Raw genomic sequence first — 17,819 nt, 5'->3', positions numbered from 1 at the left:
TTTGTTTTGGAAATTCCTCAGTCAGAATATGCTATATTATATTTAGATGGAAACTAGCAAGCTAACTTCCTGCTAACTTTTAACTCTGTTAAATTTCATAAATTTGGTTTTCATGGATGAATGGATGTTAAACTTAATTGTTACACCTGGTAGAGCAGCCACACTGATCATTTTATTACAGATGAAAGAATTTAGACAGTTTTAAACTCTCAGTAATGCCGCAGTGATCGTGTGATCTGCAGCGGAGTTTGGGCCCAGACTCCGCTGCAGTCTGGGCCCAAACTAATGACGTCAGACTTAAACACCAGATTAGGGGTGTCAAATGTAAAATCAGCCCAGCAAGGACGCCAAGCTGGCCCACTAAATGGCTTAGGAATATATGAAGGAGAGCATGGACTTTGGACTTTTGACTACATATAACTGTAATTTCATAAGTTTAAAATGTATTTTATTTACAGCGTTCTCCACTGATATAGACCTCTGTCATTGCCATTGCTATTCATACTACAACAACTAATCATGTAAGAGATAAACAACTAAATGACAGAAAACTTCCTGTTTTTTCACTATCAACTGTAAAACATTTATGTCACTCTGAAATTGCAGGTTTTTTCTTATTATTTTAATTTGGCTTTAAATGAGGATTTAAATAACTTTAGACTGACAGAAAGGGGACTTTCACTGGTTTGGCCCACTAAAGAACAAAATGTGACCCATGATGTAAAATCGTTTTGACATCCCTGCTTTAGATAGTTTAAGCATATTTTGGTGCTGAAGAAATGAGTATTGTTACGTTACTTAAGTTGGATAATGATTTTTATTTCACGAAAAGCTCTTAATACCTGGTTTGTTACATTGCAAAACTGGTAATTACTATAAACAGTGTTTAAACTCTTGTGCAGTACCAGTTTTCACATAATACATTTAGGGGCAGGGTTGCACATGAGCCAAGGAAATGGAGTGGCCAGCCAAAAATGCATTTCTTTTTGTGCCATATATGCAATTATGTTCATAGGTTTATTGACAATGACACATTTTTGTATTTTATTGTCTGCACACCACTTCAGTGGATTGTAAATCAAGCAATCATGATGTGATTTAAGTGCAGACTTATATTAAATTCAGGGATTTAGCAAGAGTATTACTTTACCTCCTTGTGAATTACATTAATTTTTACTTACAGTGCCCAATTAGCTGAACTTGCATTTGGTAGCTGTTCACTGTAACTCTCAACTTGAGTTCCAAATAAATATCAACGCCACACATACATACACATCCTCCTATCAGAAATGGCAAAATTCAAAGAGTGGCCAAATCATCAGTCTGTTCAATTTAATTGAATTTTATTTATATAGCACCAACTCACAGCATCAGTCACTTTTGTATTGTAAAAAGAAACTCCCATTTAACAGGAAGAAACCTAAATCAATAGGCCTAGAAGATCAAAGCAGAGATTTGCTTACATGGTTAAGAAAAACGTCTTCGCATCGTTGAAACAAGTTGATAACAAACTTGTGGAGGTAATTTTGTCACTGTCAAAATCTACACTCAATCAATGCTTCAAGAATGGAACTATAGAGAGTTCATAGCACGGTGCAAATCACTGGTACACTCAGAAACAGGAAGGCCAGATAAGATTTTAAAAACATCTAAAAGAGCCAGCCAGGTTCTGGAAAAATGATGGAATGATGGGATGAGAAAACAGTATTTCACAGTAAAAATGCATGATGAAAACATGCTGCCAAAGCAACCCAACATTGTTAAGGGCAAAGAAATTGGATATTCCTCAGTGTCCAAATCAGACACCTGATCTCAATCCAATAGAACATGCTGTTCAATTATTAAAAACAAAACTGAATTTGATATACCTTTACTAGTCCCACTAGGGGAAATTTCATAAGGCTAAATTCAGACCAACAAACAAGCAGCAGCTGAAGGAGGCTGAAGTGAAGGCCCAGCAGAGCATCTCAAGGGGGGAAACACAGCATTTGGTCTTGTTCATGACTTCTGCATGTCAGGCATTCAATTGACTGCAAAGGGTTTTCATCCAAGCATTAAAACAGTGCTCATATTAGTTTGTTCAATTCATTTGGAGCCTTTGGAAATGGGGGATGATTATGTAACCGCAGTAAGGTTGTACTGGATTATGTGGAGCTTCAGGGAAAGAAACAAAGAAAGATATGACAGTGAATCATCAGGATAAATAACAGTAGGAGACATGCTGGGGGCAGAATATAACTAAAGAGCTGCTCTGGATAAAGAATTGACCACTTTGACATGTTACATGGTTTGCTGAAGCAGATAAGATTTAAACAACTCCCAGTTCAACAGTTCCTGGGCCCCACTTCCTGAGCCAGTTATGGCAAATGAGCAGGCGCAGTATAATACAGTGATTATACTTCAGTGATTTCTCAGCGTTTCATTTTGTGCCACTGTTAGCTCAAAATTCGACTCTGTACAGTTTAGTGTTAATCAGTTAATACCCCGACAAGTTCTCCAACTTAACAATCATATTGGTTGACTAATGCCCAGATTTCCACTCTGTTTTATTAGGTCGGCCGTGTGACAGACTGGAAACCAGTCCAGGATCTACCTCGCCCTTCATTCTATGACAGGTGGGAACCTAAACTAAAGGTTAGAAACAGATCATAGTTTGGGTTAAAATAGCTTTTTTCAACATTAAAGCATTAGAAATGTCATTTTTCTAGGATACCAGGGTGTAAAGTCCTCTCCCAACTCAAGGTGAAGACAACAGCACACATTATGAGGGGTTGTTTCCTGGGTGAGGACAGTTTATAATGTCTGACATTTAAGATGTAGATTGTAGATCGTTGTAAACAACTAAACATTAACAGCACACAGCTGAACAGCACCCCGGAAAACACAATAAACACTGCCCTGGTGACTACATGCTAGTCTTGTTGAACGCTATGTTAGGAATACAATGCAGGGGTACGTTTTGAGCACATAGTATGCTCAGTTTCAAGTCTGCTAACTGCTCTTCGTGTTCATTTACAAAACACAGAGAAGCCAACGGCGACAACGCTCAGCTTGAATCTTCGCAGCTAATGTGTGGCGACACAACAGCCTCGGCTATCCTTTATATACAGTCTATGTTCCAGCCTTACAGAAATGCTACTGTAGCTGCGGACTCAATTATAAAAATAATTTTAGGGGCTCATCCCAAACTGCCAGGTCTGCCTGATGAAGGAGTAGTAACAGTATATTAGATAGTGGCGCCTCACATTTTCCCTATTGCTATAAAATCGGAGTATTTGATACACTGGCCTTGGGATTAGAAGAGAAAAGCAAAAGCAAATCTGTGTTTAAAAGCTGCCTGACCGCAGGACACGCACTGTCAACATGACTTCATCATGTCTGCCTTTGCCACTTGCAAAAGGTTGAATCCCCGCGGCTCGCTGTGCTGCATCAGTGCCACCACACACAAACACAGTCTTTCTCCCTCACCCTCACTCAGCTATGGCCTCTAGTTTGTTTATATCTTTAATATACAAGTATATGATGTTGAGATTTCGTGAATATGTATCGATTACTGGTGAATGCAGGGTATTCTGATCCAGTAGACTGTTTACACATTTGTTAAAGGAAAAAATAGTACTCTTTTTATGGATTCTAATATTAAAAATTATAGCAAGTGCTACGAATTGCCTTGTCTATGTGGCTAAGTGAATGAAAGCAAAGCAAAATTCATCACGAATCAAAAGGGCTTGGATGGGAGATATTGTGGCAGGCGACAAAAGGCAAGGTCACAAAAAGTTTGCCTGCAGGTGGACAGGTACAGCGATGCAATGTTAACATCTGACAAGACCTCAGTGTCAAAGTGCTGCAGGCAGGAAGGTGCTTCTATCAGAGCCATCAGGGGCAGAGGTGTCTCTAGTGCCCTTCACCGGGGATTGGGGTCACACGTTGAGACAGGAGCTGATGTTGCAGTTCTCCTCGCTGTCCTGTTGTGGTTCAGTTACAGGTTTCTCATGCACATTTGCAGTAACACGCTGCAACATTTTACTCTCAGTAAATACACCTTTTGGCTAATTAAAGCTTCGGACACGGCGTTAGCAGTTTTCTGAATTCCTTTTTTAATGCTGTAATAAAAACACAATATCTAATAGAGCTTTAAAAGTAATGCTTTACTGTAATCTGATTATTTTTTTCAAGTCCCCCGTAAGGGATTACTATTGCAAAATATGTAATTAGATTACTGTGACTTTCCCGTAACCACACTGCGTTACTGCGTTACTAAACCGTGATTTTGTTTGTGAGAGTGTCTCATGACAATGACATATGAGCGTGCAACGTCCATGGTAACAGATGTGTGCAGATCAACAATGGATAATATGAAGTGCGGGAGAGAGTACGACCATGCAGCATTTAAAACGTGGACGTACTGACATTACTTTGAGTTTGATTACGTAAAAATTGCTAAAAACATTAGTGTTCGCTGTACACTCGGGCGACCGTGGCTCAGGGGGTTGGGAATCGCATCTGTAACCGGAAGGTTGCCAGTTCGATCCTTGGGCTCTCTGTCCTGGTCGTTGTGTCCTTGGGCAAGACACTTTACCCTACCGCCTACTGGTGTTGGCCAGAGGGGCCGATGGCGCGATATGGCAGCCTTGCTTCTGTCAGTCTGCCCCAGGGCAGCTGTGGCTACAACCGTAGCTGCCTCCACCAGTGTATGAATGTGAGAGTGAATGAATAGTGGTATTGTAAAGCGCTTTGGATGCCTTGAAAAGCGCAATATAAATCCAATCCAATCCATTATTATTATTATTATTATTATTATTATTATTATTATTATTATTACACTCGACGTGAGAAGAAAACTTCTTTCTACAGCGAAAAATGTAACTTCAAATCTGAGCAAGCATCGCGCTCGCTGCCACGGGAATGTGAAATTCACAGAGAAACCCCCGGATCCTCCCACTGACATAACCGCTGTGGCACCGGGCAAACCTCCACCTGCCCCACTCCTGCTAAACAGGTGGCAATAGATTTAAGAGCGACAGGACTCAGTGATGCTGAATCTTTGATTTTATTTATTTTTTGGTGTTTTACTTGTAAACACAAAAACGTATTTTATTTTATATGCTGCAATATGCAGAAAATAGGTTTAGTATAAGTAAGTGAGTAAAATGTATTTATAGACAAGATAGACAATATAAACATATTTAAAATAAAAGGAATTGAAATGTACATTATATTGTATGTATTGTACATTTATATAGCACTTTTTAAGACAGGAAGCTATTACAAAGCACTTCACATGGGAATATAAAAGCATATCAAACAAAACAATAAAACTATACAAAGGAAGTATAAAAACATATCAAATAAAACAACATATTACACGTGATCATTACTCAAATGCCTGTCCAAACAGATGTGCTTTAAGCTGTTTTTTTAAAAGAAGCCACAGAGTCGATGGTGCATAGTGGGGAAGTAAACTCCCCCACTACGCAAAGTACTGGAGCTAGGGTTTGAAAAGTGCGATCCCCCTTTGTTTTCAAACGGGTCTGTGCAAATAGTCAGAAGACCACTATCAGTGGATCTAAGGATCCACTTTGGAGAGTAGGTTTGAAGAAGCTCAGTGACATAGGTGCGGCTCCACCTCGTAAAGACATAAATGTAAAAGTGAGTATTTTAAACTGATATCTGTACCAAACCGGAAGCCAGTGCAAGGATTTGAAGATGGGAGTGATATGAGAGAATTTATTACTGTGGGTTAAAAGCCTTGCTGCTGCATTTTGGACCACTTGAAGACAATTTAAGGAAGCAATAGACAGACAGGAAAAGATTGCGTTACAATAGTCTAACAGGGAGGAGATGAAGGCATGGACAAGCATCTCCATTTCACCTTTGGAGACAATAGTCCTAAGTTTACCAATATTTCTCAAATGAAAAAAAGCAGCAGGGATCACAGACCTGATTTGAGCATCAAAAGACAGAGAGAGGAAATAATTTTGAAACTGCTAATGATACGGCCTAAAGGAAGAATATATAGTGAAAATAACAAGAGGCTTGTTATTTGTCATGTGGAGTCCCACATCTGACCAGAAGTTTCCAGCTGAAGCTAAAAGTGTTCTATCCGCCAGAAATGAGGTGAACCACGTTTAAATGTTAAGTCAAAGACTGTTGAATATAATTAAATTTTTGCTTTGTGCAATGTGCATGAAGTTAAAAGATTAAAATTAATAAAACAAGTTTTAAAAAGACAATTTTTCATTTGATTCAATTTTATATGATGGATTATGGAAGAAAAACGGAATTTGGTTGGTCTATTGCTTTATTACGTATTCAGGTTGTGTATCATGTTTTTAAAAAGTAACTAACTAATAATGTAACGAGTTACTTTTGAAAATAAGTAGTCAGTAAAGCAATGGGATTACTTTCTTGGAGAAGTAATCTGTAATTAGTAACTAAACACTATTTTCATGTGACTTAACCAACACTGTTCAGTACATAACAATGTCATTATAATTCAAGGGAGTTAGTTTATGTGAATCACTAATAAGACCAAGCTGGAAAATAAAATGCCAAACACTGTAGTTCCTCTGATGGCCACTGGAGGCAGGCTACAAAGGTGAGTCAAACAGACCCCCATGTTAAAATGCCCAACTTACCCAGCGACAGACTTAGGAAGCTTGTGTGAGATGTGTTTAGAAGCCCAGTTGATTCAGATTTTTAAAAAATATATTTTTAGTAACAAAGCCATTAACTTATGATGAGACTTTAAGATAGCGGCAGGAGTGACAGGTGGAATGGCTGTTAGCTCGCTGGACGTCTATTAATTAGGCTCTGAAATGAATCTTTAGACATTGTTTGTGCTGCTGGTTCCTTCTGTATTTTTAATGGAATCATCTGACACATATGTTGCTTTGTGGTACAACCACCGCCACCCCAACCCCCCAAAACAAACAAGCAAACAAGTAAAAAAAAAAACAAAACAATAAAGAGCAATAAAGTTTGCGCTTCTTCAAAAAAAAACTCCTTTCCAGGTTTTCGGACTTATTCCTACAGCACTCTGTACGCAGATTTCCCTTTGAAACCACGGGAGTCATCACCTGCTGGCCCTTAGAAAGAAGTCAGGACTTTATTTAGTTGTTTCCATCTTTTATATACAGTCTATGATCAAAAATAAAACAGATTTTAAACACCGTGTTCTACAGTTTTGTAGAGGTTTAGCAATTCAACAAAATTATTAAGTATAGAATTTCCTTTGTAGGAAAATAGAGACCAAATTAAAAGTATTAAAACCTGTGCTGAACTGATTTAAAAATAAGATATAAAATTATGTTGTTAATACTTGTGTATTTACATGTGGTTTTTTTTTTTAACTTATGGTAAATTGTATACACGGTAAACAAAGATGTCAGAACCTACAAGTCAGCTCTTTCTATCTTACACATATTTTGTCATTCATATTCCTCATTTATAAGATTTCCATTTGAGTATGACAACTAGGTGAATATTCCATGTAGAGACGTAGATGTCAGTCTAACCCTGAACAGATCTCTGGAGATGTCATAGATGCATTTCCAGTTATGAGAAGATTACTTCTTTATTTGCGTGTGTTTCATTATCTAAGCTGATCTCTCAGAGTTACCACACGTTTTGCTTTGTTGAAATTTCTGTACGATATTATATTGGTTTACTGTCTTCCCTGATTACACCCAATTTAGACAGGAACCTAATAATGCGTCCCCTCCTTTGTCTCAATGTATGGCTCATGTGCGCGACACAGCTGTGCTCTAACATGATTAGAAGCATGGCAGCGCTTCAGGGCAGTATATTCTCAGAAGCCGCAGTGCCTAATGTGGACAGTGTGTCCTGCATGGCTCACCATGGCCTGAGGATACAGTTCACTGTACTAATCCTGGGTAAAGGTCATTTCTGCAGTCGGGGATCACATTGTGCTCTGTGCCCCTTCATGCATACTTAATATAAGAGTTTTCTTTTGTTATTAATTACTTCCTGTTTCCTTTCAGTTAGAGGAAAACACAAATTTGTCAGCTTTGCCAGGACAGTCACGTCCACAAATTTTAACCCCAATTTCATTTATGATTTCACCTTCAGATAAGAAAAACCCAGCCGGACCAATGTTCGGGGTAGTCGGAGCTGAGCTGAGCACAAGCTGGAATTGCTTGGAGGGGGAGGCAGCACAAGGGCTTCGGCTAAGCCTCGTCTTCAGCCTCTGAAGATTTCTCCACATTGCCTTGAGCTTTAAAGCCTCTGTCGTGGATGAGAGGCCCGTGCTCCAATTCCAGGTGCTTAGCTCCACTGACCTGCTGTTTTGAAGTGTTCCAGGGCCTGAGCTTGAAAAGGAAATCAATAGATGCTTTTTATTTTCAGTGAGCATGGGTCCTCTTTATTGAGTCTCTCAAAAGCTTGCAAGTCTTAACAAACAACCAGTTTGTCTTATTAGTCTTATTTCCACTGACGAGCTCATAAAGCACATAGTAAGCGGAGGCCAGCAGCCTCAGCGGGGAGATATTAAGAGAGGCTGTTGAGGCATTTAGGACAAATCTGTATGCAATAGAGTAATGATTGCCCATGCACGTCAAGAATTTTAATTTGCCAGACAATCTAAATCTAAATTCAAGGCCCGTGGTGCTCGATGTGAAGCAAGACATCAAATGTGTCCCTGCAGCCACGGGGAGCTTATTGCTGAAGGTGTCGACAGCAGTTAGACATCTCTGGTCCACACCCTGCATATATTAGCTGACCCCCCTACCACCACCCCGCACCACTCTGCTTTCTGTGCTCCACTTCCCGTGTGTGTGTGTGTGTGTGTGTGTGTGTGTGTGTGTGTGTGTGTGTGTGTGTGTGTGTGTGTGTGTGTGTGTGTGTGTGTGTGTGTAAAGTGACCGATGCAACCATGATGTCAGTCACATGACGTCACCATTGCAAACCTGCCCTCAGCCATCTGATGTGACTTTGAAAGATCTCCTCGTGGTCTGAGTCAAATATTTGGTCATGAGTTTAGCTGCTCTTCATTAAATTTGACTTTAGTCTAAAAAAAACAAAACAACAACAACAAATATATAAATAAATAAGAAGTAACCTGCGTCTTTAATGCATTTAACTACAGAGTAATTAACTACTTCATGTATTTATGATGATTAGTGCAAAATCCAGCATCTGTGCAGACAGACTGCATGAAGCCAAAGCGAGTAAAAAAACAAAACATTTTTAAAAGCTCATAGAAGACAATTCAAGCCCCCAAACTTTCCACTAATTTGTCTCAACAGAAGAATAAATCTATTTTAGAAATCCTCATTTCCATCAAGGGAATGAATGAATACATTTTCCCCTGTAATTTATTCCACCTACATAAAGAAAATTTGTAAACAAATATGCAGTCATGTGGCTTTTTAAGGCGGTGTATGTACGCATGGATTGAAGCAGTCCGCTACAAGACTGCGAGATGCAAACACTGCCAGTCGTTGACATTTTGAATAACATCTGTGCAACTTTATATGGCTGGTCCTTTTTGTCAGGTCACTGAAAACTAAATAGAGCATTTCCTGTTACACCTGCAGAAATGAAAGCTCTTTTAAACTGTATCCGATGTTGGTGATATTATTATTTGAAAGTTAAAAAAAATGAAGAGAATCAAAACTGACTATTAAGACCTCCTTCTGCTGTAAACATGACTATCACTAGACATGAAGTTTTCATTTCTTTGCTGATAGAAGGGGTTCAAAAAGTCTAAAAGAAGCATTTTAGATCTAAGTTCTAAGGGATTTGATTTCAGTAAAATGCCTTAAAATAATGAATTAAATGAAATTTCCCCGTCTTACATGGTAAGTATGCTGTACTTTTTGGGGCTCAGGCTATATTATGTTGTGGATTGATCTTTCTTCTTTACATCTTTCTTTAATATTTATTATGTTGAAGTGTATGACAGATGTTCTCATATTCAACTTTTATTTGATCATATTTTATTTGTGATCACGACTGTTATTATTTACTTACACAATCATTTTATCTCCTTTCCTTTAAAATAACTGATGTTATGCAATACTTAAAATGACTCATTGATTACCTAAAATTACTGACGCGTTACTTAAAAATGCTTTTAAACTGCTTGAATTGACTTACATTGTAATTATTTCTTTGTTTCCTGTATAGACCTGACTTGTTACCCTACGTTTAAGTATTTGTAGGTTAATATAATTATACTGTAAATTCATATAAATACTAAAACTGAGAGAAATTACACCCTCAGTCAAGAGGCCATATTATAAAGTGTTATAATACATAACTCTGGGAATAGGCAAAAAAGTGGACCAAATCACTTTGAGCTTTAGTGCTTTAGATCAATAATTGGCAAAAGAGCTTCTAGTGCATATTATTTAACACATTTTATAGTCATATTTCCAATGATGCAATGACTCAGGTCCTTTCTTATGTTTGCCACAACCTTTTTTAAAAAAAAAACATTGACAGACAGATGTTTTCATTGTGTCGTTGGGATCATGTCATATGTAAAACTTCTTAGCCTTTGAAGAAAGCAAGTAGTGAAGTGAAGTAACAATTACAGCACACCCCTCTGTACTGTAGCTGAGGTAGCAGTGTAATATAAAGATAAAGTAATGGAGATAACACGATGTTACTTTTGTTAAAAAAAACAAAAAACAAAACAAAACAGGAGAGTACTGTACGGAAACACTCTGTTAAAAGTCCAAGTAATGCATTTCATTTTCCCAGGGTAATATTCAGTGTGTAAGGACCTCATTCTGGTAGAGCTGACACTAATTTAACTAAGTGAATTACTGCTCGGTGGCTTATTAACATGGATTATTTACCGATTAGATTCAGTTCAGATTTATCTATCATATACGTGGCGTCAAATCAGTACAACAGTGGCCTCGTGGTGCTTTGACCCTACTGTACCTGCTGTATTCGACATTTAGTGTAATACATCTGCAAAGTTAAAAGTAACGCTCCAGCAAATATTTATTTCGACCACTGAAAGTAATCACCTCTGAACTTTATTTAAGTACAATTACACACCACGTGACCTTCAGTGAGTTGCGCGCCTTAACTTCTTGATGCGTCTTAACGGCGCAGTGCAGCCTCGTGGTTCTCACTCGCATCACTAAGCGCTGTAAACATCGTTTGCATCGCTCAGTTTTCTTCTCTAATCTCGATATTACTCGTTCATCGGTCAGTAGAAAAGAGTTTTAATTTGAAGGCCACATCCTCTGTCTTCCGGTCTCATCCTTTCTAACTCTGACAGCTGGAGGCATCTGTCCGCGCGCACCCAGCCAGCCAGACAAGACGCGCACCCTCTCTCCGGTCATATCCGCTGCCCACGGGCTAGAAGACTCCAATTAGAAAAGCAGGAGCGAGTTACGCGCACTTACTGAACTTCACCTGTTTTGGTTTTTCTCTTCTTGGACCCCCACTCTGTCCTCTGTCACGATTCCTCCCCAGAGCCGCTCCTCGGGTTTTTTATCTTCCATTGGTCCCCGAACGGCGCGGAGGAAGTGGTCCGTGGTGTTTCTGGTGACCGCCGTCGCGATGGTTTTGTTAGTTCTCGCCATCGCTGTCCCATTACTGCTGATCCGCACCTCTAAAACCACCGCTCATTACTATGAGATGATGGGCACTTGTCGGATGGTTTGCGACCCGTACAGTCCCAAACCGGGAGGCGCCACGGCCATGGAGGTGATCCAGAACCTGAACGGGGCGGCTCCGCTGCCGCCGATGGCGCAAGGGAGCCGCGGGGAGCCAGGGCGACCGGGTAAACCTGGACCCAGGGGCCCACCGGGCGAACCGGGACCCCCTGGCCCCAGGGGCCCACCGGGAGAGCGCGGCGACGTAAAACTATCCTTCCCTGCGCTGACCGGAGGTGCGGGGGGTGACAACGGCGAGACAGAGGTAGCCAACGCCACTGCGAGCGGTTTCAGGATCGCTTTCTACGTCGGTCTGAAAAATCCGCACGAAGGATATGAGGTGTTAAAGTTTGACGACGTGATTACAAACTTGGGGAACCATTACGATCCGAGCACCGGGAAGTTCACCTGCCATGTGTCCGGGATCTATTTCTTCACTTATCATGTGCTGATGCGAGGAGGAGACGGGACGAGCATGTGGGCCGACCTGTGCAAGAACGGGCAGGTAGGAGGGTAGCTTCAGACGGGAAAAGCGGGAGCACTAACAGTTAATAAAGTAAATTCATAACTATTCAAGTTTATGTAGATATACATAAAATGGCTTTTTTCCTCGTGCCGAAATACATATTTTACGCACCAAAAGCGCACACGGAGGTAGAGGACTCCAAACGAATTGTGGAAGCAGATATATCTTTATTGTTTTTAGCATAACACCAGCGGTATTTCTAGTTCTCTATAAGCCTGTCTGTGCGCTCTGTTTGACGGTAGCGCTCATGCGTAAATCCAATTTAGATGAGACAGCTTCAGTTGGATGTGGGGTCAGACAGGAGGGTTGACATCATTAGTTCAGGGTTCAGTTCAGACTTAGGGCCAAATTTTGCTCTATTCTATTTTCCTCCACGTTTTTTTTAACCTGACGTCCCCTTAACCTCACACTTGGTAGCTAAAAGTTGGAATCTATCCATTTTACGCACCACTGCTGCTTCCCTTTGCCTCTCAGGTATATGTGAACTTTTCTGCTTAGTCCTATTTCAGTGTTCGTTACAGGAACTCTTTCTCTCTCTTTCTCTTTAACCAGGTTCGAGCCAGTGCCATAGCTCAGGATGCAGACCAGAACTATGACTACGCCAGCAACAGTGCTGTACTGCATTTGGACTCTGGAGATGAGATCTACGTCAAGCTCGACGGCGGCAAAGCTCATGGAGGAAATAATAACAAATACAGCACCTTCTCTGGCTTTATCTTATACCCAGACTAATCACGCTGCAGCACATCCTTGGACAGTCACTGAATATAGTTTACAGTAAAGAATATGATCAACTTGGTTTCTGTTCTTTTGAATAGGTGCAACATTAGTGGCTTTATCTGCAACTTGTTGTTCTGTTACTTCAGTCAAAGATCCTTTTTGTATATTTATTTGAACTTAAGTTCACCTGGAGGTTGCTGTCATTAGTGCGTGTGTGATACCTTAGTGTAAAGAAACAAATGCTCCAGATAATTTAGAGCATCCCTGGGAGAAAATATTACCTGAGCTCCTTTCTGAAATGCTATGGAGGCAACAGGTCTGAAGACGTAAAGCTAACAACTGGATGCTTACAGGCTGAGAGGGTCTTCTGAAGCCACATGTGTGTTAAAAGTATGCAGTATTTCGAAGACAATATGAAGAAATCAAGATGTAAACTAAAGGTCGGATAAGCAGCTTTCAGAGTATAAATTAGCCAGTAATGTTTGCCCTTGTGGCCTGTCAATAGCAGCAGTGAAAACATTCATGGCAAAATCAATCCATTCAGTGAGTTCTGACCTTTCAGGGAGCTGGAGGGGGAAAAGAAGGAAGCTGTTGTCGTTTTATTGTACTGTCCAGCTATATTTAACTTCCTCTAATAGATTATGAGCAAAACTCAAAAATCATAGTTTGTGGAAAGTTAAAGGGGATATCTCATGTTAATTTCCAGTTCCATATTTTAGTCTTGCATTCAAGTAGAGTAGATTTGCATGAGTCACAGTTAAAACCAATTCTTATTTATCAAATATTGGGCCTTAATGCAGCCTCTCAGTTTATCCTCTGTTTGAAAAAAAATCACTTTACCTACTTTCCAACTCCCCTTAAGACACCTTTCTTCTGGTTTGTGTGCCTGTGATGGTCATATTAGGAACATCCTTTCTGTAGGATATCATACCAATCCAAGAATAGAGCAAACTGGCAGAAATAAAGCATTTAGAGTAATCTGAAGTCCAAAGTGTAAATTTTGGCTCACTTGAACAAGTTTAGCACACTTACAACAAAAAAGTTATTTTATTGACTGAGCTTTCCCGCTAGCTAGCTATAGCTATCAGTTAGCACGCTCAGAAGTTTATAAATATACTTTCCCCAAATTCATTAAAATTCTTTGTTGAATAAAATTATGCATAACCACAAAAGAATATTACGTCCATAAAAGGCAAAGGGCCCAGATGAAATATAAAGATTTTTTGACTGAGTTATGCTAACACATCCCTGGCTAGCTAGCATAACTGTAGCTAGCCCACCAGATAAAACAGTTTACCCATACTTGTGTCTGTGAAGGTTCTCAGTCATCCAGGTCATCGTAGTCAAAGGAGCTTGCAAAGAAAAGCGTCTGGACTTCTTTAAGTTGCTTGAAGACGTTTCACCTCTCATCCGAGAAGCTTCTTCAGTTCTAAGGTCAAATATCTGGGACTCTCCACCATTTGACCTTAGAACTGAAGAAGCTTCTCGGATGAGAGGTGAAACGTCTTCAAGCAACTTAAAGAAGTCCAGACGCTTTTCTTTGCAAGCTCCTTTGACTTTACCCATACTTCTGTTCATGTAGGTCTAAGGGCTTGTGAGTAGTTTCTACAAGTTTCTAAAGTGACAAAAACGGTTCCACCAAACCAGGTGCTTGGGATCATACTGACACACTGTTATTTACTTCTGTCCTTATTTCTTTTCCCCCATTGCTAACAATCAAGCACATCACCACCAGTATGCATGGGTAATTGGAGCAGCAACTTAAAAGTAAGGTGTATATTTTTTTCATATCCATCTTTAAACAATAATAAGGCATCAATATCCATGACAAAACTTTTTTTTCTTGGTGTATTAAACCATCGCGTTAACATTGGCTTTCAAATGTGGTTTCAGTGTAAATGATGGAGGAACTAAATACAAAGTGTAAAGCAAAATGTCATGTTCAGGAGTCGTATACCTGTTTGTGCTTTAATTTTCCATTCAAGAGTAGCACAGAAAGATGTTAAAGAGACAGACGAATGAAGTGTGGTACTAAAAGAGTGCAAATTTTGGAGGAGATGTTGCGATTGTGTGGCTATGGAATGCTGCCACGGATGTATCCAATAATGTTTAGCTGGGACAGGAGGAAATATTAAAGTAATTTCTTTATTCATATGAGCATTGTTTTAAGATAGTCTTGAAAAAAAATATTAATCCTTAAAATGGGACTGCAGTACATTTAACTCTTCAGTCAGTGGAAACTGCCAGAGCTTAAAGACATGGAAGACATTCACTGTGACAAGGAAATCTGTGGTGCTTTGAATAGTGTCCAGCGTCTTACAAAGTAACTAATCACCACACGTGAAAGATACACATGGATGTCTCACGTCATTACTGAATCTGTTCTGTTCTCCTCTCACTGACATCAATAAATACTGTTTGACAAAAAGTTTGGTTTGTCTGAGTATCTGTGACCGAGCGAATCCTGGTGAGGACAAGCACATTTCAAAATGCAGATGCAGAAGGGTGAGAGGAGAATGTAAATCTAAGGAAGAAGCAGATGGAATTTGTGTTGAGTTGTTTCACGGCAAACGTAGGTGGAACTGTCATCTGTCTCCTTTTGGCGTTTCCGGTTCAATTTTTCACCACAGCTCTGAAATATTTCTGCATATGTTTTGTTTCACACTGGTCTCAAAAACCGTCGCCTGCCTGAATGCATTGCATTGCACTGTAGCCTATAAAGCAGCCTCTCTACAATGTGTCCCTCGGGTTCCAGGTGCCTCTCTAAATGTCCTTTGCTCTGCTGTGGCTTGGAGACATTTTTAGTCAGTGAGCTTGGACACAGGAAGTCTGCTCTCTGGCGTTTTCTACTGCAAACCACTGAAGCTGTAATTATCCAGAAAGGTTACAGTGAGTTCTTTGCATTTTACCACATTAGTCATATTTTGTTTTCTATTTTGGTGTGCTGAATTGATCAATAATTCTTATTTTCATATTCAGAATATATTTGAATAAATAATATCAGTCATGAACTTGGACACAGATATTGGTACTGGCATTTTTAAATTTGTTTTTGAGATTTTCTTAACCATATATCGAAATTAGGATCATGGGTGTCTTTGACATTCACAGACTATATAATGACCAGATGACACGTACCCATGACATGTACCCTCGCTACATTTGAAAATATCTTTTTGCAGAAGAGATTTTCTCTGTATAATACTGAGCAAAAAACTATCACTTCTGTAGCTTACATGCTTTTATTTTGAAGGGCACAAAGCTGGTATTGTGGTAATAAAATACTACAGGAATGAGTCTTAAATCCCAGAAATTAGTTAGTATTTTGCATTTCTTGTTTCCTCTTCTCAATCTACTTTTAATATGTCAGTAAACTATGATGTATTTCAGACTACAAACATTGTTGGTGACATCATCGTGTCAAACCAGCTCAGCTTTAAGCTTTGAAAAAGTGGCAACCTTAGGGGCTGAAAAATGATGCCATGATGGAAGTGGCAATGTCTACAGCCTGGTACAAAGAAAAAAAGCAAATAAAATAAACGACAGTGGGGTTCCATCTAGGGCAACATGCTGAGCAGTCCTATGAAAATAGTGAAAACACACCAAACAGAAAGTGATCTTTTCACTTGCAAGTGAAAAGATCACTTTCTGTTTGGTGTGATAGGAGACATTTGATGGGATACAAAAGCGTCACTTTTGTATCCCATCAAATGTCTCCTATCGCCTGTTTGCATCCAGCTTTTAAATTACTACCTTTTGGAATCACAAATGGCTGTTGTCTGGGGAAGAAGCTGGCTTTACTACAAGCCATTGAAATCTTTAGTTTTTGCCATTTTATTTGCAAATTCACATCACGGATAAACCTGATGGAAGACTGACAGGGGACAGGACAAGACAAGGTTCTATTTTCACACTTCATTGTTTTTCTATTTGATACTATATTTTTTTTCTCAGCTCATTAATAAGCACTTTTGTGTTTGGTGTTTTGGTCAACATGTGGTTGTCACAGGTAACAATGCAGGAACTCCAGCAACACTTAAGGGAAGAGGAACAACTTTATTGACTGACCAACGGCTTCGGCTTGTGACCTTAATCAGGGTCATCGATGAAGGCCACAGGTTGTCACAGGTAAGTCACTACAAAAATATAATTTTACAGAATATGTTACATTACTGATTTAGCAGAATGTAAAATATTTGAAAGCTCAGTCTTAAATACCTGCAGTAGCCATTTTAATCCATATAACATTGACTGAGAACATTTTTCACGGAGTTATCTTTTTAGTAGCGTTTTTGTGCGTGCGTGCAAACACGATCATTGGAAAAGTTTTGAATGGAACTAAAGTTTCTGATAAAACTTTGTCGGGGTGCAGAGGAAGGTCATGTTAAAAATACATTAAAATTTGGTTTATATCCACCAAGATCTTTAAGGTCAACTTAATGATTTATTGGCTGAAAATCGACAAAACGCTTATAAATTAGAAATTATGACTCTTACAAGTGTGCTATGTGTTGGCAGCATATAGAAAGTACCATATAAAGATTTAAAATGTCAAACCACATTTGACCTCTGACCTCGCTTTCAAGGTCAATAGAGTGATCTGAAGTTCAAAATTATATAGCTCTATGTAATGATATATAGAGCTCTTTATTAAAGTTATGTTTGTTACTGCCATTGTTTGGATTTTCAGCATATATACATATAGCAAATTATATATGAGGATTCTAAATATCATTTTACTTTCTACCTCTGACCTCTTTAAGTTTAAATAAAATTTCTTTTTTCTTTAAAAGTATGCTTAAAATTCTACTGCCTTTGTTTGTATTTAGAAAGGACATATAGGAAATGATGCTGATATATGAGGACTGTAAATAACATGATACTTAAACTATGAGTTCACTTTTACATTTCACATCTGCCTTTCTTCCAACCCA

General features: G+C 39.2%; 1 protein-coding gene across 1 annotated transcript; it reads left to right on the top strand.

Annotated features, from left to right (window-relative positions):
• Positions 1–10,560: 10,560 nt before the first annotated feature.
• On the top strand, positions 10,561–15,313 carry LOC113016223 (complement C1q-like protein 2). The gene is made up of 2 exons (XM_026158894.2): positions 10,561–12,144; positions 12,718–15,313. Exons 1-2 carry the CDS (start codon positions 11,545–11,547, stop codon positions 12,895–12,897), a joined length of 780 nt encoding a protein of 259 aa, XP_026014679.2. The 5' UTR covers positions 10,561–11,544; the 3' UTR covers positions 12,898–15,313.
• Positions 15,314–17,819: the final 2,506 nt, after the last annotated feature.

The sequence above is a fragment of the Astatotilapia calliptera genome, chromosome 23 (assembly GCF_964374335.1).
Source record: "Astatotilapia calliptera chromosome 23, fAstCal68.1, whole genome shotgun sequence".
In the NCBI taxonomy this organism is placed as follows: Eukaryota; Metazoa; Chordata; class Actinopteri; order Cichliformes; family Cichlidae; genus Astatotilapia; species Astatotilapia calliptera.
Note: the sequence above shows the minus strand (reverse complement) of the source record. Positions and strands in the feature narration are given on the sequence as shown.

What these genes read in the sequence shown, in the direction of transcription:
- LOC113016223 (XM_026158894.2), top strand. Translation starts at nt 11,545, where the DNA reads ATGGTTTTGTTAGTTCTCGCCATCGCTGTCCCATTACTGCTGATCCGC. An exon ending in ACCTGTGCAAGAACGGGCAG is followed by an intron (nt 12,145 to 12,717) that starts GTAGGAGGGTAG and finishes CTCTTTAACCAG; the next exon opens with GTTCGAGCCAGTGCCATAGC.